This window comes from Neodiprion fabricii, chromosome 1 (genome assembly GCF_021155785.1).
Source record: "Neodiprion fabricii isolate iyNeoFabr1 chromosome 1, iyNeoFabr1.1, whole genome shotgun sequence".
In the NCBI taxonomy this organism is placed as follows: domain Eukaryota; kingdom Metazoa; phylum Arthropoda; class Insecta; order Hymenoptera; family Diprionidae; genus Neodiprion; species Neodiprion fabricii.
The window spans coordinates 9,109,756-9,135,469 of record NC_060239.1 but is presented as its reverse complement, the minus strand read 5'-3'; the positions used below and the strand labels follow the sequence as shown (position 1 = coordinate 9,135,469).

Genomic DNA, 25,714 nt, shown 5'->3' with positions numbered 1-25,714 from the left:
TTCATTGGTTTCTGGAGGCGATAAATATTGAGCAATCACTTCTACAATTCCAATCTGTGTACATCATTATTTTAATGAGAATTTGAGTACAGAACATTTTAATGGTTATTTTACCAGAGATTCTTATACAACTATTCACGTAGAGATAAGACTGAAAATTTTCAGGACTCGTCGATCAATTTGCTGTCATAATCAAGAAGAATGTTGAAATTATTTCGCAGCAGACCAACGATGAGTTCTGATGAAGTAAGGAAAAAAACCATGGGTCCAGTGAAACAAACATTGAGGTCGCTCGAGACGCAGCTAAAAAATCTACACCCCGGTATTTCAGGTTTCGGGTTTGCTTATGGATCAAAGAATGTGGCTATGGCCGTTCGCTTGCTTCAAGATAAACACGTCATAGCGTTGCCCACGGATACCGTCTATGGCTTGGCAGGATTGGCGCAAAGTAATGAATCTGTTAAAAAGTTGTATGAAATTAAGCAACGAGATCCTTGTAAACCGCTGGCAATTTGTGTCGGTGAAATTGTGGATGTAAAATATTGGGGTATCGTCGATTCTCTGCCAGATGGATTGTTGGAAGCGTTATTTCCTGGACCTGTGACGTTAGTTTTAAAACGTACACCAAAGCTGAACCCGCTATTTAATCCTAATGTGCAAAATGTGGGAATAAGAATTCCCGATGCAAAATTTATCAGAGATATTGCTAAAAGACTGAGGGAGCCGTTGGCTTTAACAAGTGCCAATGAGAGCAACAAGCCGAGCACGATACACCCGGAAGAATTTTCGGCATTGTGGTCGCATTTGGGAGGTGTTTTTTATCCAGATGAAAGAGTCACAGTCAATGGATTGGCAAGAGCTGGGTCTACTGTTGTCGATTTATCTCAGCCTGGCGGATATTCTATAATTCGTAAAGGAAGCGCTGAATTCGAAACTGTTCAAGTTTTGAAAAGCTTCCAGTTAGTAGATTGTGATGATAAACATTGATGAATGTATGAACTCGATTGTGAGAAATAGCGAAAATTACATTTCCATGATACTATGATTTTGTTTTCAGAAATCATTGTTATAAAAAACTACAAATATTTATGTTAAAATTTTTTTCTTTAAAATACAGTCTAAACAAAGAAAATATTCTGTTAATTTGTTTCCTCCAATTCGTGCTGAATAACAAAAGCTGGATAGAAAATGATATCAAATACATAAAAATTTCTTAGAGAATGACAAATATGAAAATCTCTGTGTGCGTTGCAGGCTAATGTATTTCCGTAACCGCGTTGTATTGTTTGTCAGTTTGTATTATTGAAACGAATTCCATAACTCAAGATTATTTACTTTCCAATGCATATTGAAACAGGGGTTCGAGAGCTAATCAATTTACAATGCACAAAATGATTACATAGTTGATGATATCGTTTATTTCTAAGTAATGTAATAATGAACCGGATCGGCTCGGCATTAGCAAAATGTTCGGAGTGTAGTGCATAGGTATTATCATTGTGGTCTTTTATTCACTATTTATTTTGCAGCTTTGAACAGTTATGCTAGTAGTAAAATCAAGTAGCAACATTTATTCTCAATCGATAACAATAATAATAATCGCGCTTATTTTTGCTCAAATTCATTAGTTATGTGTCAGTTTTAAAACCAGTATGATATTGCTCATCGACTGATTAGGTGTCAGTGTAGATGTCAATGCGATCAGAATATTTTTAAAACTAGCTACATATGTAGGAGCCTTTACAAGATCACTATAGATATTATTAATTAAGCTGCAAATAAACATACACTGGTTCAAGAAAATACAATTATAGTGTCTTTTGTTTGGCATAATATAGTACAGTACAGTTTGAGAAAATCATTGTATCATTTACATTGCTATATCAACTGCTGACAACTCTTTCATTTTTCTTATAGCATTCGCTATTTAAATAATTTATAAACTCGTGAGCTAGCTAAATATTGTCATACTTGACATAGATAATGTACAATCACATTTGCCCAATGTCAAACTTATTTTTTAACGACTCATGTCGAGCTATCCGCTATTATTATTCTACAAACTGTATAATTGGGGAATAGAAATTGCAGCAGCAAAAGGCATTGAATTTCTTGTTAACCAGAAAGTCTTTTAAAGAATTCTTTTTAAGGGACCAGCGAATTTCTGATCACAAGTCAACAAGATAAACGTGCAAAAATATATTACAATGCAGATTATGAACAGAAAATGCTTAGTACAAATGCTAATATAACCATTTTCGAATATTAACAACGCGCAGTTGGAAATTTATTCAAATATCGAAGGCCCTTTTTAAAAAATTTGGACACTCTTATTCTATTCTACGACAGACCAATTATCGCCTAAACTAGATTGAAACATAATTACAATTTGTATTTCCTTGAACGAACGCTTAGCTTTTGTCCGATTGAGGAAATTACATCGATACATAATTCTTAATTCACAGCCTATTCCAACTCATATTATACATAACAAAGCCATAATATATGGTTCTGAATTTCAAAATCTCATCATTATTTTATGTAGATTTTTTTAAAGACATCGTTTACTTGGTGTAAAGCGGCGAACACTGTGACTTACATATTATCTGAGAGATACAAAAAAGGGGAAAAACTATTCTTGTAATCAAGTGATAGTGTCCATATTCTAGAATGTCATTCAATATTGAATACCCAGTGTAATAAATACTTAAAGTATTGTCGTTATGACAAGCTACGTGTTACGTAATGAACCAAACAATCCAGACAATAATAAGTTCGAATATATGGGATGATGCTAACTTAATGGCGGAAGGTCTCTTAAAAAATAATTAATAAGCCTGAAAGTCATTCGTATTTTTAATGCATTTGCGTAATGAAACCGTCATTCCTTACCAGCTATATTCATTCGCGTAATTATTATTTATTCTGAACTCCCGGACAAAAACCTTCTCATGTTGAATTGTTACTACGTACAGTTTCATCTGTATTCCAAATGTAGTATGCGCCACCTCTATAATCACCGTTATTCTACACAGAGTTTATAGAACTTTTACAGAAAGTCCCGATTACTAAATCGAAAGTGTCTTTACTAACAAGGGAACTTTAGATTATTCATTATTATCGCGTAAATAAATATATCATTTCGTCGAATACTAGTATCTGCCTCAGTATTAAAGAAATTTGGTATAACAATATTATTGGGTTAATATGGACCTTAATCAGCGTTGAGTGATTAAATTATTCAAAACCCGTCAGAATAAAACGGAAGGAATAACAATTTTTGCGCTATTTGAGGATCTTGGTACACGCAACGAAGTAAGCAAGAATAAATACTACTAGGAGTATGAAAAAACTTTGCAACGTTCAATAAATGCTGTTCTAAAGCAAATAAGCAGCAAATTAGGCGTGGAATATTTTATGACTTGAATTTATCACAATAATATGTGATTATTCTCATATATCACAAGACTGCTTTGAATTGAAATGAAATGGCTACCAGTTTGGATAATAAATGTATGAATGATTATAATTAGAATAATTTAAAAAGGATGAAATATCATTACCCTAATTTTAAATAACAATGGGTGCCAGTTTATAGATTATCTCGATGCGCAGTGTCTTGACTAAGTAAGTTTTAGTGGTAGCAGAACTTTTCGTGAGTGGCCTCCGTAATAGCTGTAGTAAATTATACCAGAGAATTTTGACGTTAAATCAGATCTTGAAGACAGTGTCGTCCGCCAATATTTGAAAGATTCTTGCGGTTTCAAAATATATTATTTCTCTTATTGGCATTAATATCGAACTGGTTTACTTCTAATGCAAAAATACTTGCCCGGTGGTTTGATTTGGAGATAGTTTGCACACTGTCTCCTGAGTGACAATTATCATTGTTCTTTCGTGATTCTTGGAGTAGCAATTTAAACTTCACATCGTATATTTACGCATAAATAACTTAAATGGAAAAGATGTATTAGCAATTAATTACTTATCGTAGTTTTTGGGATATAAATTAACTACAAGTATGCAACTAGCAAACACATACACACACAACCATACACGATCTCTCTCTCTCTCTCTTTCTTGTCGAAAATATTAGGTTTAAATTTGAAAATTCGTATATAAATATATAAATATATATACATACATTTTAAAGAATTGAATTTACATGACAAACTTTTGTGTTCACCGTTTTTGCTACTAAGGACGTACCAATTACTTCAAAAAAATGTGAATCGAAATTTTTTTCTTCTATATTTGATTGATTTTCCCGACGATTCGTATGAAATCTAATTTCTTCGTCTCTCCCTTCTGGACCCTGGATTCAATACTCGAACGCCTCATTTTTTTACCATGTAGAAAATATTTTTTTTCTTAAATACAAAACACTCATTGGGTTTAAATACTAACTATGCGAATGCCCGAAGTGTTGTCAGACAGAAATGATTAAATACGAGTACCAATGTATCAACTGAAACTTCAAAATATTTCCTGTATAACATTATTGGCAATTTCAAGTCGATAACATATTGAAACAGTTATTTTACTTCTCATTTCTCGCGTAATTTGGTATGATCGATGAAGTAAAACGGAACGTAAACAGGAGACAAAATAATATTTGAATATAAAACTGGCGTTGTAAAGGGAATACATGGATTCCTGTGTTATTTACTATTCAGAAATGACTAACACCTCGATTTCTTATAAGTTAAAATCAGTCTAGTCCTCCTTATTAGAAAACATGCTCAAAACTCCTTTTCTTCCATCGCGTTTGAATATTCCCATCAGACTGCTCCGTAATCTGTCGAAAGCGAAAGTTGGTCAAAAAAAAATCATCGACCACTGACAAGCTATAACATGTATGTACGTTTGCTTACTGTTAATTTCGTTAAGCCTCATCAGAGTAACGTAAAAAAAATTTTACTCGCCTTGCATATATTTCCTTTCGTACAGTAGCAGTGAATTTAGTAGCAAGGCAGGCAAACGTGGCAATCGTAAATATCAAGTTGTAGAATAAGACCAATTTGAAATTGCCAAGCCACTCGATCCGCCCAAAGTCTCCGAGTAAATCGAAGTTTGTCATTCCTGTGTTGAATTATAAACGGTTGGTTTAAGAATCATGATAGTAAAACATGCCAAAGTTCTTGCAGTCCAGTCATGAATATAAAAAAAAAAACAAAAACGAAAACAGATCGAGGTCACGAAATACCCAACTCACCTAGTATTCTCGACAATAGCGGAAGGGCAGAGCTGAGTACAAGCAACAGTGCGCAATTCGCGATGATGTGTGTCAAAGGAGTGGTATGAAAGTGGGGTCGAACTCTGCGAACTCCGGGTAGGGAATAAAGACCTATAGCGCTTGTCGCAGCCAAGTATAGAATCACCGCAACTTCAACTGTCGCGCCAATCGGCCCCAATTTAGACAGAGAGCTGATGCCTAATGTAAATTGCTGTAAACAATGAAGAGAGATTGTTTAGTTAAATCTTGGAAATTTAGATGGTGGTAGTAGTTCTTTCAATTTATGTTTAACTTACTCTTGTGCTCAGAGGCAAGGCCTTAATGCCGATAAGTAACTCGATGGTATTTTGCACGGCAAGAAGAGCCGTCGTTGTCGAAAGTACCAACAAGGCAAGCATGGCTAAAGGATACAACAAAGTTCTGCGCACCCACCAAGTACGCCTCTGTTCGTCCAGCAGCTTTCTTCTCTGTTGTATATACTCTAGTCTTTGAGTTAAACCGCGCTGTAACGCTCCATTTTTAAGACACATTAGACCAGGATTTGCACTCGGTAATTCTTCTTCGTCTTCCACAATGTTTCCGCACGTTGCCGGAGACATGGGCATTGGTGATACGTAAGATTTACCCGTCGCTGTAGCATGTTGCAGTCTAGTCGAAAGCAAGAGGCGTTACTCGAATTATTCTAATTATGCCTTATTAAAAAGCGAAAATGAAAATCTTCATTGACTCAAGATTCAGAGCAGAGAGAGAAACTCGTTTTCCAATACAGTAACATCCAAGTTCTATGCTGACCTTCTTTTAATACAATCTTCTTCTAATTTGTAGGCAAAAAATTCTTCATCCAAATTCTTTAGGAATTGAGGTTTAACAAGAAACGAGCCAACAACTCCAAACAATTGGACAAATCCTACCGGAGTGCACACTGTGGGATAATTTTATATAACGTTAAAGAAAATGTCGAGCTCATTATTATTGGAATGAAAAGTGAAGTAACGATATATTCTTACGTAATAGCATAACGACTCCGACAAAAGACACGCAGGAGTATAAAAACGGCAAGTAATAACTCCATAAATCTGTGAAAAAAGTTAGATATTATACGCACACCTCGTAATCAATTAAAGAATCAAAGACAGAATCAGATTTTTATCATACTCACTGAGCAATGTGTGAAGACTTGACTTGTGGTGATCGATGAGAGCGGACAAGATGTAAGTCATTCCAAGAACTAGGGCTCCAAGTAGGCACAATACAGTCACTGTTTCATAAACCCTAGCCATAACACCCTGGAAAGAATAACGTAAAATATAACTAAAAAGAAATAGTTGACAATGTTGACGCTAATTACAAGTTTTTACAAGCAAAATTCCCTTACAATGACAAGACTAGCGCAGGAAGATTTGCCCAAAATATACATCTCTAGTTACTGAGTAACGAAACAGATTTTTGTTGGAAGAATTTTAGAGAGAAAAGCATTTTTATTTTTCTTCTTCTTGAATTGTACCTACTCTTTGAGTTGAATTATAAAGTGGCTCTAACGAGAAGAAAATTTAATCGTGTATTTTTTTACGATTTTAAGTATGATTTTTCTATTAGATTGTCAAAAAATTGATTATTATACAGCTTCAACTGGTTCATGAGATCCTACGGTTTCGGTAACTCTTTGTTTACAATAAAATTCCTAAATAAATTTTTCAATTTATTCTTCGAACCAACACTTTACCTTTCTATGACCAACGAATCCCTCAGATTCTGTAAAGAGGTAGGCGAATGGTAAGAAGACGAACAAGGATAAGTTTGAAAACAGAAACACATGGTTCCAAAGTCCTGCAAATACATGAAAGTACAAAATTACAAATCAACATAAAAATTAATCGAGCAAAGAAAAAAAGAATCAGATATCGCTTAGGCTTTATTTCCACTTTGCCCAGTTCTTATTTGATATAACTCTCGTTACCTTGTATCAAGGAGCTGTTGAGCCACTTGACGTAGTAACTGTTGGGGTAAAGTATGAGAACTTCGTTGCTAGCAATGGAGACCGGTAATAGTAGCGTCGCTCCAACCGAAACTGCAAGTGCAGCGGTACAGAGCCACAGACTAATTCTGTAAACCGTCGCCTCATCTTCGTCCACTACAATATAATCCTCTCTATCTTTCCTTCTGAATCTTGCTATCAGTGCGTAGCTCGAAATGTACAGCAACAGAAAGAGCAGTAGAAATATCTGTAAATTAGAAAAAAGAAAAGTACAGAATATGAGATAGATAATACATTTCTTTGACAGTTGTTCCGAAACTGTATGTTTGGAACATTTTTCAATTAGTGATCCAAGATTCCCGAGAAAATTTGTGACTTCAACTTTGAATGAATAAAATCAAAGAGCACTAATTGGACGGATCAAATATATGCTGTATTCGCGTTCGTGATCATGAAACAGTTTCGTTATCAGTATCGTTGATAAAAATAATAGCCAGTATTGTGAGATCTGGTTAATTGTCACATATAATCTAAACGGTGAATAAGAAAAAACATTTTCGTGACCTAGTTGACGCAAATGAAGTCTCGTAATGTGCACAATAGTTAGTATTGGTATAAAACGAGTACGCGACGAAGATTTCACATTCCCGAAAGTGAGTGCAAATTGCAAATTTAAACATTGATGTTTGCATTTGTAATAATACGGGGTATCAGCTCGCTTAACGGGTGAATATTAGACTTCCGTAAAAAATTTTCATACATAAATGAAAAAAATTTGTCGCCGACTCCTTTCCGAGTTTTTTTTTCTCCAACCTTCGTATGGCAAAGTGGATAATAGAATTGCTGAAAACTTTTATTTGAAAGACTTTCTGCATTCTTCATGGAGAGGAGAATAAATTAAAAAAAAAAAAACAAATCTAATCACACGCGATCTGAGAAGCAGTTACGTGCACGTTACGAACTTTGAACATTTTGTTTTATCGAAAATAAAATCTTATCGCGATTGTAGAATAATTTTTCAAAAGTTTGGACGCTTCAAATGTTACTGTCAAATATAAAACGCTATCGGAACAATAATTCAGCTATTGTCAAAAAAAAAAACAAACAAAAGAAAGCAGATATCATCACCATGCATACCATAAATTTGACGATTTTTATTATTAAATATGATTCTGACCCTTTTATATACTAAACTCGAAAATTTCTGTCTTTTCAAGGTTTTATTTTTGTTTATTTATTTATTTTTTTTTTTTTTGTTTTTCTATTACCACAATAAACCAGGTTCAGTTGTGTAACTTCAAGGGCATCGTCGTGGCGATGTTATATCCGCAGAAACAAATTGGATTTCACGCCCAGAATTAACTTTGCTTAAACCGCGAAAGATAAAATTTATGTATACAGAGTTACATAAACGACAATCCGTTTATATGTATTCGGCATATGTTTTTTGTATTCAGTAACGGTATTTGTAAACCGTTATTTTTATAGGTAAAGAGGAATTATCTTGTACTTTCTCAACGTTTTCTCCTGTTCAACAGTTGGTGCGTTAAATATTTCATCGGATTATTTCACACGTTCGGTAAATAGATATGGGGAAGCTTTGATATTGTTCAAAAGGAAATGTTCCCTTCGTAAAAAACGAGGTTGAAGTTAGCGACGTTAACGTAACGGAACATCGGGAACAAAAAACATCGTCGTCGAATTTTACAACAACTTTCCAGGACTTAAATTTTTTAAATATCAGTACGTTTTGCTCGTTATGGCTGACTAAATTTCAGACAACCTTAAAGGTGGGAATTAATGATTTTTCCGAAACATGCGTCGTTACAGTAACGTTACTATGTTCAATCTCATAAAAATCACCGTTTCGCGATTTTATATATAACGAATTTGAAGAGAATTAATTACCTTCATTACGGTTTATTCGAATTCAGATTATCCTGAAACTGAAAAATAACGGGTTTTTCTAAAAACACAGATACGACGAGTTCAAATTGTGTTTCTTGTTCTTTTTATTATTTATTATCGAAACCAGTTATATATATACGTACGTCTGTTTTTGGAGTACGCAAATGACATTGTCACGAATGTCGGACAGTTACTAATTTTGTTGGGTTTCATTTATTTTTTTTCATATCGAATTTCATTTAATATGTAACCTAAAAATAATATTACGCATGTTACGGAACATGTTGATACGGTGTTACGTGTAGATACGTATGACACGAAGTTGCGTCTCTTAACGCGCATTGCGTAGGTGGAGTTATTGTCAAAAGAAACGGGAGAATCTTATTTCGGGATGTTTAAACGGTTCAAGATCATCTGTAACACGTTTACATATAACATACCTGTATACATTTACCATATAGTAAAAACACTAACTGCAACAAAAATAGGCACGGGCGGCGTGTTTTGCGTTTACAAATAGACGTTTTTCTATCGCGATATTGTAAATATTACAAAGATGCGCTATACGTTATGTACATATTTAATATTAATTTATACATTTGTTGATCGTTGTCGTAAGTTTTTATATGAGAATATTTTTCCGAATCTACACGGCAGTATATTTCAAGTTTCCGGCAACAAAAGCTTGGTAGTAAAAAAACCATGTATACGATTTATTCGCCGACTCGCAATCAGCAACGGAAATGTTAACATCCTTCTAACGCCTCTATTGTGGTGTTCTATGTATACAGATATATGATTTTCTATTCATAATTGATTCCAACATTTTCAAGCGATTTAATTCAGTCCATTACAATTCTTCACAAAGTGGTTTTCAATTCAATTCAATTTCAATAAATTTTAATCGTTATCCACCGATCAGAGTTTCATCGAATTTTTGTAATGATATGAATTTTCTTCATCGTTGCTGTATTACAGTAGAACCTCGATTATCCGAACTAATTGGGACTAATTTTATTTTGATGTATAATAAATACATACAACACAAATTTAAATTAACAAACAGTCCGTATTAAACATCCAAATACATATTGAACCACTCTCAAACACCGAACGTTTATTTTATTACTTTGGTTTCATATAGTCGTCTATCGTCGATTGGCTAACGAGTGTTCGAAATTTTTTTACCGAGCAACGATGTATATTTCGTACCAAAAATCAATTTTTTTAACCGGTGCTCGGATAAATCAAGTCATGGTTCGAATAGTTGAGGATCCATTTTATTGAAACTGTAGTTAAATCGACACGTGAGAAGAGAGAAAAGGATTAATTTTCAACCAGTGCCTTTTCTCTGCTGCTGCTGCGGCATTATTCGTTGCAACATTTCCCGTGTGATTATTGCGCATGTATTCTGCACTCAGGCCACGGGTTGCAGAACGATAAAACATCCAGCGAACTGGTAGCGCCGAGGATATCCTCTCGGCCTCCCACACATGCGTTATCACACACGCGCATCGTACACGTATATGCATTTCTCGTGGGTCATCGAGCCACCGAGGTGCTGCAGGCGATTCCCTCTCTCCATATCTATCTATCTGCCAACTTTGGCCGTCCCGGCGGCGAGACGACGGAAACACAAAAGAACGATACGTGAGCATACCTGGGAAGGTATGCCAGGCAAGTGTGTTGCGCGTGTGTGGATACGCACCTAAAATACCACTCTAATGCGAAAATAGAATGGTTACACGTGTACACGTTGCACGCATGCAGCCCATCTCTGACGACGACGATACCTCAGGCTTCGTTATCCGTGATGCGAGAGATAGCCCCGGTAGGCCAGGGAAAAAAGTCGAAAGGTAGTACGTTCTTTTTAGATATAAATACGGAAACTCGATTTAATGGTAACTCGATGACGCTGAATCGAGTGATGATAATAATATTGCGATCGACCCCCGAGGTCATTGTTAAAAAAAATTAAGGGTTAAGCCGTTTGTAATTCGGAGTATAATAACTTTGTCAAAAAAAAAAATATTTCAAGCAAAAGTTGTTGCAGACAAATATTGAAAATGGGAGACTTATTTGGGTAAAACGAGTTCAAGATGACAGACGAAGCTAATGCAGAATCTGGTTGAAATTCTTGACTTAAACTAACGATGAACCCCCTCCCCCCCCCCCCCCCTCCTTTTTCTCCCAACGATTAGATAAAGATAATATCGTAATATCGACAAAATTGCAATTTCAAATTACATTCCTACTGGACTAATTGTAAAAGATGCGATAGGATAAACCGCAGCACTGCAGACCCAGCGAATTACGTGCTCGGATAAAATGAGAAAGAATTCGTTCACCAAATTCTTACGCGGCTGAAGTTGTAGTAATTACGTTTATTGTGAGGATGGATATTTAGAAAAAGTCGAGTATTTTGAATCGTGTTACACATTTACTCATAATTTGAAAACTCTACTACCTCAAGGTTATAGTATAGAATTTTTTCTTTTTTCTTCAAATTTTTGCTTACCACCTTAAACTTGGCGAATTATTGTAATTTTAACGCTTCAATTTTCACCAATCTAGGAACTTTCACCACGTTTTCTATAACGTTTAAAAATTTCTTCACCCATCTGTAAAATTGGTCTAAATTTATTCTTGCAACTTACTTCAACGTGTTTTCCCCCCTGCGATTGTCCGGTGTTTTAAAATCTACAAATTTCTTGAAAGTTGTAAACCTCTACTTTTGCGGATTTTCTGACAGAGAAATATTTGGTAAAAATATTATACATTTCATTTCCTTTACTTTCATCTCATTTAATATTAATGAAATTTGCTAAAATTTCTTCGTATCGCAACATCGTCGTTGATGTCGACGTCATCGCGTATTGTATTAAAATATGTATGCAGGTTTCATTATCGACGATTCGACTCGTATCATCTGTTCGTTCGTTATCAACCCAATATTATTTCGTACGCCTATCCGTATCACACGCGCACACGCACATCTCATATATACACATATATGTATAATGCATGATTTGTTGATGCGTATGTAGAATAACGCGGGGGCCAATAAACGTGAAATACGTGTTGGATTCATAACCGTGCGCTCAACCGACGCATAATGTCTTGTACCTAAATACCGTTTATTTGCCTTGACGCTTATTTGCATGTTATACGATTTTAGGCCATTTGATTGATACATCATTTCAATTTATACAGATTATAGAACGTTGTTTGACCGTCCCTCTAGCAATTTAAACAGTTTAAGAATCATTGTACAAACTGCTCGAACGAAAATGAGGATTCATAATGATTGGATCATTATCGATATTTGTCGTGCTGTGTATCAAATGTTTCAAAATTAAATCGAATATATACGTGGAAATTAGTAGGATTTTGGTATTTCTAATCATAAAAAAAAAACATTGAAGAGGGTTTGAATTGTGTGTATATATATATACACATATACAATATATATACGGTCGTTTATTATAAAAAAATTCAAAATTCATTTCTCAATGATTTTAAACGGTTGTATATCTTCTTCCTTCTTTGCATCAGTGAGTGTGAATATTTTCCCAAAAAAACCAGTTCACTCTATATTCATGAAATATGCAAACAATTCGTACCAAAGAAAGGACAAAGGCCGGTTTAAATTTTCAAGGATTTCTTTCGAAACAAAAAACAATTGGTATAACATAGATTGGATTATTTTTTATAAAACGAATTCTTTCTCACGTACGTACATAAAATAAAAATTTAATTACGCAGGTATATATATATATATACATACATATACATGCAGAGCCCTGTGACCCCTGGTTAAATTCATAAAACAAGCACATCCTTCTCATCGGCCGATGACGTACATGTTATAAGAAATTTAGATTTTTAGGCTATCGTGATAATTGACGTATGTGGATAAAACGATAAAAAAAAGAAGAAAAAAGGAATATGAATATATGGACAGGCGGTAAAAAAAAAGAGACCAAATTATTTCAACTGCTTGTAAGTGCTGATTTTAAAATATGCACATTATACATCGTATAATGTTATACTCGTTGCATTTGACGATATTTATCTAACGGATTGACGTATGTACATGCATACATACATACATACATTTTAACCGGATCTGCGGCAAGATGAAACAACCGACTTTAAGTGTGCTTAAGTTGAATAATTTTAAACTGTTGGTAGAATCATTTTTTTTTACCGGAGAGGCAGGAGTGATGTACCGTTAGTATAGAGTCAATAATGTGCACACAATTATAATAATAACAGTGTTAACGATAATCATAACGCTGCTATACAGGTCAGTCTGTAACTATAAGAAATCGCTATGTGTACATAGTAATATCTTGTCTTCCTAACGTGTACAAAGTTCGTTAAGAAGAAAAGAATTAAAAATAATAAATTTCTAGCTTTTCGGCAGACGTTTTACTTGCTGTCTTTCTTTTCTGCATAGAAACTGCGTTATGTTTTATGCGTTGAACAAGCTGGAATTAATTGCTATTCGATCTATCGCACTTATATTTAGTGTGCACTTGAATTTCTCGTCGATGGATAAAAAAATTTTCAAGTACTTGTGACGTTTTAATTTATTTCGCGCAACGAGGATTCTGATCATCGGTATATAATCAGGTTGTACAGCCGAATCTCAACAAGTGATTTCCAGATATTAAATTCCGAAGCTTTTGGAGATAACAATCGTGATCATTCTCCACGTTCTGATTTGCCAATCTCAACGGTGAAATGTTAATACATTCTTTTTTATGAGGTCCTTTAGCGGGAAAAATGTAATTAGTAGCATTGACGTAAGAAAAGATCTGAAAAAAACGTCGTCACTTTCAAATTTTAGGATGGTTTCGTTCGAGTTGGTTTTTCAAATTATGACCACATTATGCTTCATTACGATTTAATCAATTTCGTAGAATCTTCGACTTGCGAAAAAAAATATTTTTCCCAAACATCCATCGTTACGCTAACGTTACCAACCTCAACCTCATGAATATATTATATCTTTCGACAATGCTCGCTTCTAATAGTTCAAATTTTGAAGAAATTGAAGAAATAACGACATCGAGTGCCTTCAAATTCCGCGTGTGATTGCAGTACGATTTTTTTCGAGTTTTCACGACGATTAAAAGCAAATCCCGCAGATTGTTATTTGTTAAATTACGACGACGAAACTGGGTGGCAACATCTTTTCAAAATCGTGATATGAAATTCTCAACTCGTTCTTGTTTTTCACTCATCTTGTAAAACAATGAAGGCAGAGCATTGAATCGTACGTCATAAATGTATGTACATATATATTTAACCTTCTGACAAGAAACTGCGTATCAACAGACATTACAAGCGATTAAAACGAATGTTCAAGATTTAATATCTAAAAGATTCTCATGTTCGATTTTAATTACCTTCCGAACAACGAAACGATCGATTCACTAACTTTGCTTCTCAGATTCTAAAAGCTGCGTATATCGAGCTGTATAATAAGCACACGGACGTATTAGGTTCGAATTGCGTTTCTGATACTTGTTTAATTTGAATACATGCAAACGCGATGTGTTTTATCGGAGTTTCAATGCCGTTGCCGGTTTGGTTGTCAGCTGTGTTTGATCAAAGAGAATCGACCTTACGCTACGTTATTTTTCCTTTTATTCTACACACGAGGCGAAGTTTAATGCTGTTGCTGCTGCTGCGATTTAGCGTCGGGACAAGGTCATTGGCTCTCCAGGTCTAACGAGTGCGAAACAAAAAAAAAAAACAGAAGATATATAGATATACCTGGTAACTGGCGGCGCAGAATTTTTGCGGCAACGATGCCGATTCGCGCATTTTGTTTAACAATCCCTCGTAATGACGAGGGGTGAAAACTCGGTGGAAATTCGGGCAGTTCCCGTAGTTGAGAAAAGATTAATCAGATCAATCAGTCATTTTGCTACGGGGAAGAAAACGAGGTCGACGACCCAGCGGGATCGAGATCGTTCTCATCTCCTGCCGAGTAATTGTGAGCAGAAAAAGAAGGAAAAGGGAGAGAATTAAAGGAATGAACTAAAGTCGATTTACCTACGTCCGGGTGAAAATAATGAAGAATTAATTTTTCGAGGACGTTTTTTTTTTTCTTAAATCAGGCTGAAGTTAGTAACGTTAACGTAACGAAATCTCAGGCTGAAAAATCAACGTTATTGGGCAATTTATAAAACGACTTTTAACGAGTTGCCTGTTCAAAATTAAAGTATATTCTCGGATATTCCTAAAGATGCGAAGTATGTAGCGATTATTCTTACAGTAACGTTACTAACTTCAGTCTCGTGTCTTTTTTTAAAACGAATAAACCGAGGATCACAGACGAGGTTTTTTTGCCTGTAAAACGGAGGTTGGAACTCGGAATGCGATGACGAAGTGATATCGTTTCAAACGGTGCGATAATTGCTTTCCTTACGATATTCTCCCGTACTGTATTGTGGAATAACTGTTCCCGCAGATCCGCGTCATCTTCCATCTTCTTCACCTGTTTGTCAGTCTGCAATTTATTTCCGTGAAATATACGGCCACGGAATACGACATTGTAGACGCGAATTATTCGTCTTCTCTATCGCCGATTCTTCCCACCCAGATTCCTTTCGTCTTTATCGCCTCTTCTCCTATTCAGATTATTTTTCCCTCATCCGACTGACCGATGAACGGTGACGAACGACGATAATGCAGTTGGGGAGGGAAAAAATGGTGCAGATCAATTTCTTCTTCGAATCAATTTTTTTTCACTTGATTCCCAAATACATGTTTGTCTTTTTAACACTTCAATTTTGCCCTGTCCTTATTTTCGCGACGCGTTTGTTACACTGAGGCGTTGAATATACAACGCGCTATTTGCAAACGCCTTTTGACATTGTTTACGCGACTAGCCAATAACCTCACGTCGTCTTACGAACTGAAGTTTCGCACACGTATGTTACGGGATTGCGACCCAAGGCAGATGGACTGCGACGTTTCACCAGGCATTTCTTCGTCCGTCTTATATGCACGTCATGTTATTCAGTGCCATCTTCAACTCGTTTCGAATATCATTGAGAGCTGATTAATTGTTGTCGGCAAAACAGTTTTTCAGGCTTTGTCGGCGGTAACGTTGCGCAATAGTTGGTTTAGTTCATCGGAACGACGGGTGTGGCAGCACAGTGCGATGGCCGTTGATTTAAAAATCATAAATAATCGAACGCGACTCGGTGGAATCGGTAAAAATTAACGATCAATCGATTATTTCGTATTTATTGTGAAACGGTGCGTTCGGAACCAAAATTTTGTAAATTTCGATATGTAGTGTTAACAGCGGAAAAGTTTTTTGATAGTTTATAATTTTGTCCAAAATATTTTTCAATTTAAAAAGAAAAGATGAAAATATTTATTCACCTTTCACTTGCTACGTTAAATAGATATTTGGTAAGTAAGACTACGATAATAATAATTGATACTTTGATCACACAAATTGATATTGTGTTCCGTCGTTCACGGGAGTAAAAAACGTAAACCGATTGCGAGGAAAATAATCGGGTCTGAAAAATAATCTATCATATTCAATTAGTCGGGGAAAAAGTCGATTATTTTTGGTCATTCTTCACTTAATCACTTACCTATTTGCCGCATTTGACCAACGCAATTATGTCGATCATCATTGCGCGGTAATAATTGATAAAAATTTAAATACAGCGATAGTTGAACATTTTCGTAAATTGAATTATTGCCAAATTTTTTCTCTCATGATATCAATTTATTCAAGTAATTCTTTCTTTTATTTATGTATCGGACCTACAACAGGTAATCTTAGTTACCTCTGTTCGGTTATTACTACTTCAGTTAAAAAAAAATAGTTGTGGAATTTGATGTTGTGAAATAGTCACACTATAGTATTATGCGGGGTTCGATAACATTGTCGTTTCTTTCAATGATCGTGGTTACATTTTCTGATTCATTTATGAGACATAAATTTTTGAGTACTTCAAGTTTTTACGCAACTTAAATTTCATTTTCTCCGGAGTCAAGGAGTTTGCTTTAAACTATTCTCGACAAATTAAAGATCGTCAGATTTTCTGTTGTGGCATTATTGATTGCTTTGTGCAAGACGCAACGGGTTAATATTACATTACGTAAATAACTCAGTATAATAATTGAAATGCTTCAAATTATACTTGAATTTACACAGTGATATTGGGACCGATTGGAATATTTTAAGACACACCGCAACGAATGAATTTCAAAGCATTTGGAATTTGGAATTAGCAATACGAATGGTTGAGAATTGTGCATTATTTTTGCGCACATACCAATCACGTGTACATGTAATTTATAATGCAAATTGGCGTTATATACGTAACGATTTTTGTAAAAATGGGTAAATCACGTGCACTTTTCTTATTTTAATTAATATTTCATTTAATTGTCATATATCTTTTCGTGCCGATTGCATAAATGCAATTATATCCATTTTAACGACCAATCTTCTTCGAAGTATAACAGTTATAATTACATGCAACAAATAGGTACCTATTTAGTGTATATGTCAAAAATATATATATATATATGTATAAAAACAAGGTCCAATCTTTGGACGTGAAGCTGAAGCTAGCAACGACAACTGCTGAAACTTATTTCAAATAATATAATTCAAACCCATGATTCCATAAATTATCTAACATGAGAATTATTGAAATATTTGATTTATTTTAGGATTTCACTAGTTTACACTTTAGTCAATTTGTCCATTTTTGTCTAATTTCAGCTTCATTCTAAGGACATGTGCAACAGTTTTTGCAGGAAACCTGTTCAATTAGTGTACTGGAAAAATTCCCGAGCTGGGGTGGGAGATGAGAATACAATAAGGTGAGTTTATTGGTTCTATTTTTGTAAGCTCGGTTTACTCTGCTCATGTATTTTTACACAGTTAAGTACGGCAGTAAAGTTCACTGAGTACTTCAAGTTAATCAAATTAAAACTACCAAAGCATTATATACGCAAATATGTGGACGAGCCATAACTTTGCACGATATTATTGCGATTGGCAATCTAGCATTTTTTTTTTTTTCCTTTAAATATTGCACGAGAGTATAGTGATGTATAACAAATGTAGTTAAAACAGATTTCCTACTACTATATTTATCACGTTATATTAACTTATATTTCACTCTAAAATTGCGCTTAAAATTATAGTTCAATTTTCACTCTTCAATTGGCTTTTGGGTCGGTGAGCTTTTGGTCGTCCACTCACTTTTTTATTTATTTGTCATTCCTAGAACGTTGGTAAACGTGTTAAGGCGAATTCAATGTTTGCAATCACTTCCAAAAAGTAGTAATTTCAATGATATTACACAAAGAAATACTTCAAAGTTTGTAGTCTGCTTGTATTACAGTTAGTATTATACGTCTATCAATCATTCTAAGATTGAAAAAAAAAAAATAAAAAATAAAATAAATGCCAATTAAATCTACATATATGCTCAATTACTCACACTATAAGGCGGCTGTAATAGCAAGGCAAATATATGGTAAATTAATAACACTGCACACTTTGAATATTCCAAAATAGTTACACACACACACCCTTACACACGTTGGCAATCGCATTAGTTTGCACATTGCACAGTGCGTTTTAGTTGTACCGGATGTTATTCCTCGTGTAATCATATATCAGTCGTGCGGTTCGAATAATGCAAATTATCACTTTTATCGCATGCCAATATGTGGGCTCTACGCAAATTTACGAATTTTGATTTCCGTTTTTTGTCAAGTAGAAAAGGGTGAAAGGTAAATTTATAGACAAGGTTCTAGTTATTTTAGAAAAAATGCATTCGAAAAGCAGTTTGCTATTTGGAAAATTTATGAGACGGATAAAAAGAGCTTTCATTAAAGCTGACAGAATCGAATACAAACTCCATATGCCATAATTGATTGAGTGTGTCGAGGCACCGAATGTACTTGGTTGTATAGAAAAATTTATCGTTCAATTTATTACAACAGAGTACACAAAAAACTTAGGTGTGAACCGACTACTGTGAAAGATTGTGACAGAATGAAAGATAAAAAGAAGAAAGAAAAATGAGTAGATAATTTAAGGATTGGGAAACAAAAGTATAGTTGATAAGTACGACGTCTTTTCAAATATTGTCACACGAAGAGCCTACTGAAAAGCAAAATAATTGACATTTAAATTTCGAGACGTGCATGCTTAATTTTATAAGAATCATATATTTACACTGTACATAATTTTTGAGATTTTCTTTACTCCTTTTATCAACCTTGCATGGCTGTAGATAAGGAAAATTACTATCCTGCGCTCTCGAATTACACGTCTTATGACTTATCAAGTCTTCGAACTCAATATTTATACTATTATACTTACACATATTTATAATTTCAAATGTCAAACAAATGGCAAATAGTGTTTAAGAACGGTCCAATCAATGGATGTAACGAAAAAGACGATCTATCGATCGATTCCAAATCACACTGTGAGTGGAAAATATGCAAGTGCAAGCAGCGTACGCGAACCATCAGACTGTGCATGCGTCGTTACGCTAAATACCTATTTTCTTTCTTACCAACATCCCAACATTTTCATAGCGCGAGACTAAGACTTACGTTTCAAATAATTTCAATATCGATTGCCAGCGGTAATTTCTTGGATTTTGTTGTTTGACCTTTGAATTGTATGCAATTAGTTCTTCACAGCACTTTGAATTAAATAAGTAACTGAGGAGCACGGGGCTTGGCAGTAGAACGAAAACCATGTTTACCGGTAATTACCGGCTGCTGTATTTGGCGCTAGGCAACTTCTCCAAAGTTCATGTGACCTGTATCCTTCGCATGTTGTTGCGCTGCTAGCTGCCCATTTAGCATAACGTTACACACCATGCATTTTAGGGTGAACTTTTGTACGTCCGTGTACTGGCGACTGGATTTAGCTTCTCTGGCCAATTCTGTAGCCTGTATCAACAGCGTGTCGTCGCTCGTAGGAAAAATTGTTTGAATACTTCCACCCTGTTCAAGATATAACATAGACGATTTGATTATCGGCTTGTTTCAAGATTATCCAAAAGACGCCTCGATTCGAACATAATAATTTATAGTCCTTGAACTGATATTTGATTTTTAAGAATCAATTCACGTTATAACTAATCACACAGTTGCGGAAACGACTGTATTTAAGAATGGGTTACATAATTGAAGCGAACGAATGCATATTAAATTCAGTTTCACGAAACTTTGTATGTATAGCACGTTTCATTGTCAGTTTTACGGATACATATCTCAAGTGAGTTGTGAAAAACGGAAATCACTTTGAATGTCTTCGGTGAAACGCTTGTAATCATTTTAACGAAGGATTCTTTGTTAATTCAATTTACAAACGAAATTTAGAATGAATAATCGATTCATCAATCGTAGAAATAAATATTTAACTTACATCTAATGGTTCCAAGTAAAGAGGGTCGTAGTGAATACCGTCGAACATTAAAAAGACTCTCTGAGCGTAGTGCTGATCCTCTCCAAATCTGTTTATGATAGCATTAATACTGTCAACAACGGCTATTTCCAGTCCATAAAACCAAGAAAGTATCGCCAGCTCTATTGCACCACCCCAAGAGTCGGCCTTCTTTATCCATTCGCAATACTCGCCGTTAGGACGTCCCAATATCGCCTCCGAATACTCTTCAGGATTAGACGAAACACTTTCGGCAATTATATCCCTCATGAAACTGGCGCAGGTTGTGTCGACCTTTCCTGAAAACGATTAATGACTGATAGGAGTGGTTGAAAATTTGATGAAACAACCCAGCAGAATACTTATGGAAATTGGTTGGATTTTCAATTTGTTACAATACATATCCTACCGATTAAAAGTTGCCACAGACACCAGTCCCAAAAATCAATAGTTTCCAAGATACAGACTACGGAAGAAAGTTGTCAAGACTTTTTAATATCTATGGATCTCGTGATTTTCATGAATTATAAAGCTGCAAAGAGACTTGTAGTAAAACAAATCGCTTAAAAAACTGCACGGTCGATTCTTAAAGACAGGCAGGAAGCTGTGATTGATTTTATCGATGCATCCATTCCATCCACGAACTCGCTGGTTTACCGGAAGGAGGTGCGACGTTAGATTACGTGCGAAGATCGAGAGCCTCCGACTCTTTCAATAATCGACTTGTCTCGTGTTTCACGCGTGTGCGGAGTCTCTGCGAATCGGCTGTGCAGTTTTTGAGCGATATATTTGATTTCAAGTCCCCCTTGAAACTTTGTAATTTATAAAAATGGCGTTATCCAAAGATATCAAGAAATCCATATATCGAATCTGGGCCTGTATTTTAGAAATTACTGATTCTTGGTACTTGTGTCCTTGAAAACTTTTGACCGGAAGGCTTTGCAATACGATATACTATAAATCCAGCCAATTTCCATAAGGATTCTGCGGGGTCCTTTACACCCAAAGTGTATTTTTACCGTTCAGGACATATCCGACGCTAGTGAAAAGGCAAGAGTTGTCAGCGGGTACAATCTGCTTCATTAGAACACCGGGGCTGTTGCTCAGAGTTTCGGTGTCGATAATATGAGATCTTGGGACCGTGTTATTGCCACGTTCTATCAATTGCTGCCTCGGTTTGACGGGTGGTTGTTTTTCTTCAACTATTAGCGTGTCGCCGGATGTGATTCCGGAATCTTCCAGCGCTACGTCTTCCTTGCTCAGATCCAACGCCTTGGGTGGAAAACCGCCCAGAATATGGAGAGCGATCTGAGGTATTCCCGTAAGATCTGAGAGCTTGGATTTTAATTGAGAAACTTTGTCTTTACCTGTTAAACCTTTAACGAGGTTTTGACCTGATTTTGTTTTAACCTTCAATACAAAAGTTGCCATAGCAAAAAAGGATCAATTTTTATCACAGCGAGGGTAATTTGCAGGCGGGTATTGAATATCGTTTTGCGTCCAAAAACAAATCTCTAAAATAGGATTTGTTTTTTTTTTTTTTTATTTATTTGTTTACTTATTTATTTATTTATTTATTTATTTATTTTCGTCAATTGGTTGACCGCTGTTGACCATCACTCCATTTTTTCAAAAATAATACATGATTTATCACACTTTTTTGAATTTATTGTTAAGACAAAAACGGAGGTGTTGTTTTTGGTTGTTTTCTTGCCTGAATGCGTTTTTCTATATATTATTCTGGGTCCTGTGTGAAGTTAGCTATGTTAGTGCCGACACACTTTTCTTTCTTTCATAACGAGTCAGTTTTAACTGGTCATGATTTTGTGTCAATATGTTGGGTGTTGAAGGTGGCGTTAAGGTTGATTTTGGTCGAAGTGCAGATCTCGCTTTTACCGTCATCTTGATCGCTATTACGAACTAAAACTGTTTCGGTTTGATTCACATCTATCGGTAAGCAAAATCTCTTTATGGAAACCCGGTTTTTTTTTGATAAATATTTGAAGATATCGTGGAATGTTCGAAAAGTTTAATATCCACGAGCAACAATCGCTTTTGTTTAGAAATTATTTTTGTAACAACCTGCACGGTTCGTAGATTACCGTAACAAAGAAAGAAAAGGAATGAAATTCGATGGAACTATTTTTGCGCGAAAAATGACAATATGGTTTTTTCAAGTAGATCCCTTTATTGTCCTTTTGTATATTTTAACACAATCAATAACAATTTCAACCATTGCGCCGACAACATATTCCAGTGTAATTTTCACCAGGCCATTATTGTTATCCAGTCGCATAGGTATATTAATAATAATAACTAAGTAATCATTTTTCTTTCCGCATTCCCTTTTTTTTCCCCCTCAACAGCAATACATACACTTGCAATTTTACATTTGCATGTACTGAACAATTTCCATTTATGATGTCTCGAAGACTTTCGTTTAATAACGTGTATATGTAAGATGTAGTATAATGTTTTTTAGATTGAAAAAGAAGTGTCTTAATGCCGAGCAAGATATATATTATACAATTAGGAACTTAGAGGACAAGTCGAACCTTGAATTATACATACAGGATTAATATATAAATTATTATTTATGAATATGTGTATGTGCTTGTAACGCGTGTGATTTACCTCGGGTTGATAGCTAGGTATATTATGTTATAGAGTTGCAATATACCAGAATGACAACAATATTTGAACCGTACAATAATATATACATATAGTATAATATATATATATATATATACATATATAATATATTATTGATGTTAAATATTACATAGGTGTAGACGTGTATTGCAAACGTATAGTATAATATAATACATGCAATGTTCATGTACCTATATGTATATTCGGGTGTAAAAAAAAACATTTGTTTTCAAATTTGAATCCTTAATATTCACATTAAGATGTTGCTTATCACACTTTTCTATTTTCCATAAGAATAACAGGAGCAAAAAGGGTTTTTGCTCCTTCTCCCGTTTATAACTAGGTAACGATGGGTCGTACAGAAAATTCACAGATATATTTTTGTCGAGAATTGAACGCTCTTCAAAAAAGGTCGAGTGTCATTTTGTGATAAATTCACTCGTTGAAAAGTTATTGAAGGTCAAAAGTTACTTAAAGACATTAGATAACTTTTGAAAGAATAGATTTATCATAAAATTATGACAGACCTGATTTTAAGAGCGTTCAATTATCTACAAAAATATGTCTGTGAATTTTCTGTACCACGCATCGTTACCTATAGTTACAAAAAGGAGAAGGAGCAAAGATCATTTTTCTCATGTTATTTTCATGGAAAATAGAAAAGTGCGACGAGCAACCTCTTGATGTTATATTAATAAGGGCTCAAATTTTAAGAGGTATATTTTTATACCCAAAGTGAAAGTTTTGAACCCGTTTCGAAGAAAAAAGGCGTTTTTTTTTTTCGAGACACCCTGATGTATATGTACGTTATATTATTATATTTGTACATATACGGTATAATATGTTATCAATAATTATAGTGAAATAACAACGTTATGCACGAAGTACACAGTCAATATGAAGGTATATAATGTTACATTATTACAATTATTAGTACAAGTATTCAACGTTAATAGGTTTACGGATCTTTTTACTCAAAATTAACGTTATATATTTTCTTTGTTCAATCTTAATACTTGTGGTGTTTTTTGTTTTCCCCCTTATTCATTTCTTTTTAATTCACGTGTCTAGTATCATTTAACAATATGCATCACAGATATGTCGTTGTTTATAAAACAAATTATTGTGTGTACAAAAATTTTACACGAGTCAGAACAGATAACAAAAAATAACTAAATAAAATATGTAAATTTATCTGAATGCATGGCTGAAAAGCTTGAGACAATCGCGGTATCTTTTTTATAATGATTAAATAATTAACGTAAACAATCGCTCTGTGTTACATGCATCTACATGTAAGTTGGCAGAATTGAAAAATGCATCAATGGCAGCCATGAAAAGTGTTGGTCTCGCGGGCTGACGATTGAAGTTTTAAAACACACTTCTACAGAGAGACATAATTGCCTTATTTTTCTCGATACCAATCAATTTATTTCTATTCTCCGATATATGATTAAAAATTTCAAACAGCGAATCGTTATGTCTATAAATATTTTGAGGCAATGCTGTGTTTCTAGGTATTCGTTAAATATTGCAGACCGAATTTAAACGGTCGGATTTGTCGTGACTAGAAATTTTATTTACTATATTATTAAGAATGCGCGAGATTTATAATTCGTACGCAACAATGATTACAGACGTTACAACAGCGTTGAGTTTAAACAAATTCATAATGAGCTTGCGTCTATGTAAATTAAATAAAAACGCAACCTCTGCTCTATCGTGCAATGCGTCAAGCCGCCCACCCAGTGGACATTTCTTAGATCTCGTTGATCATTTTAATACATACTCACCTTTAATTATTTTTATAGTTATCTAATCTAAAGTCCTAAATTTTCTAGTACGTATAAGCTTTTGAAATCGAAGCCGTAATAGTGGGTCAGGTTTCTATTGCATACAATATACCTATATACGTATATACGGATTTCGTAGATAACGCGTCAATTCGCTGTCAGATTTTTTCTTAGTTATCTGCAGTTTTGTTAACGCGTATATTTTCATTAAACACGAGAATGAAATTAAGAAATATGCTTATAAATTAACTGGAACGTAATTAATTCAACTGATTTTTTTAATACTGTAATATATTACGAGGATGGCATTTTTTCACGGGACTTTAATCAATCGACATAAAAAAATAAGCTTTGAACAGACGGACAGAGTTTTAACTTTCGCGATTTTCAGCCAGCACGTTGTCACGATCTGGTGAGAATTTTTTCTTTGCAAATCTCTGTGGTTGTTTTTTTTTTTTTTTTGTTTTTGAAGGGTAAAGGGGGGAGGGGGGGGGGGGGAGGAAATGTAGGTATTAAAAAATGCGGAGAAGGGTCGACGTCTGGTGTAATTCAAAATAACGAATACATCCCGTCTATGATTCCACCCTCGTAGATTATATATTGAAATAAATAATAAAGCTGTTGATCTGAGATTGATAATTACTTTGTGCCAGTTTACATTTTTGTACGTAATTGTG

At 34.7% G+C, this 25,714-nt stretch overlaps 3 protein-coding genes across 3 annotated transcripts; 1 reads left to right on the top strand and 2 right to left on the bottom strand.

The window, feature by feature from the left end:
- Positions 1-231: 231 nt before the first annotated feature.
- Positions 232-2,304, top strand: LOC124188100 (yrdC domain-containing protein, mitochondrial). Its single transcript, XM_046580461.1, has one exon. The coding sequence runs from the start codon at positions 232-234 to the stop codon at positions 985-987; it is 756 nt and encodes a 251-aa protein (XP_046436417.1). The 3' UTR covers positions 988-2,304.
- Positions 1,396-16,127, bottom strand: LOC124188097 (protein Lilipod). The gene is made up of 10 exons (XM_046580457.1): positions 15,565-16,127; positions 7,194-7,458; positions 6,960-7,063; positions 6,396-6,522; positions 6,244-6,312; positions 6,029-6,158; positions 5,533-5,884; positions 5,216-5,447; positions 4,926-5,082; positions 1,396-4,798 (listed from the first exon to the last, which is right to left on the bottom strand). Exons 1-10 carry the CDS (start codon positions 15,622-15,624, stop codon positions 4,717-4,719), a joined length of 1,578 nt encoding a protein of 525 aa, XP_046436413.1. The 5' UTR covers positions 15,625-16,127; the 3' UTR covers positions 1,396-4,716.
- A 2,073-nt stretch (positions 16,128-18,200) lies between these two features.
- On the bottom strand, positions 18,201-22,437 carry LOC124188099 (ubiquitin thioesterase OTU1). Its single transcript, XM_046580460.1, has 3 exons — positions 21,612-22,437; positions 20,575-20,891; positions 18,201-20,150 (listed from the first exon to the last, which is right to left on the bottom strand). Exons 1-3 carry the CDS (start codon positions 22,021-22,023, stop codon positions 19,935-19,937), a joined length of 945 nt encoding a protein of 314 aa, XP_046436416.1. The 5' UTR covers positions 22,024-22,437; the 3' UTR covers positions 18,201-19,934.
- Positions 22,438-25,714: the final 3,277 nt, after the last annotated feature.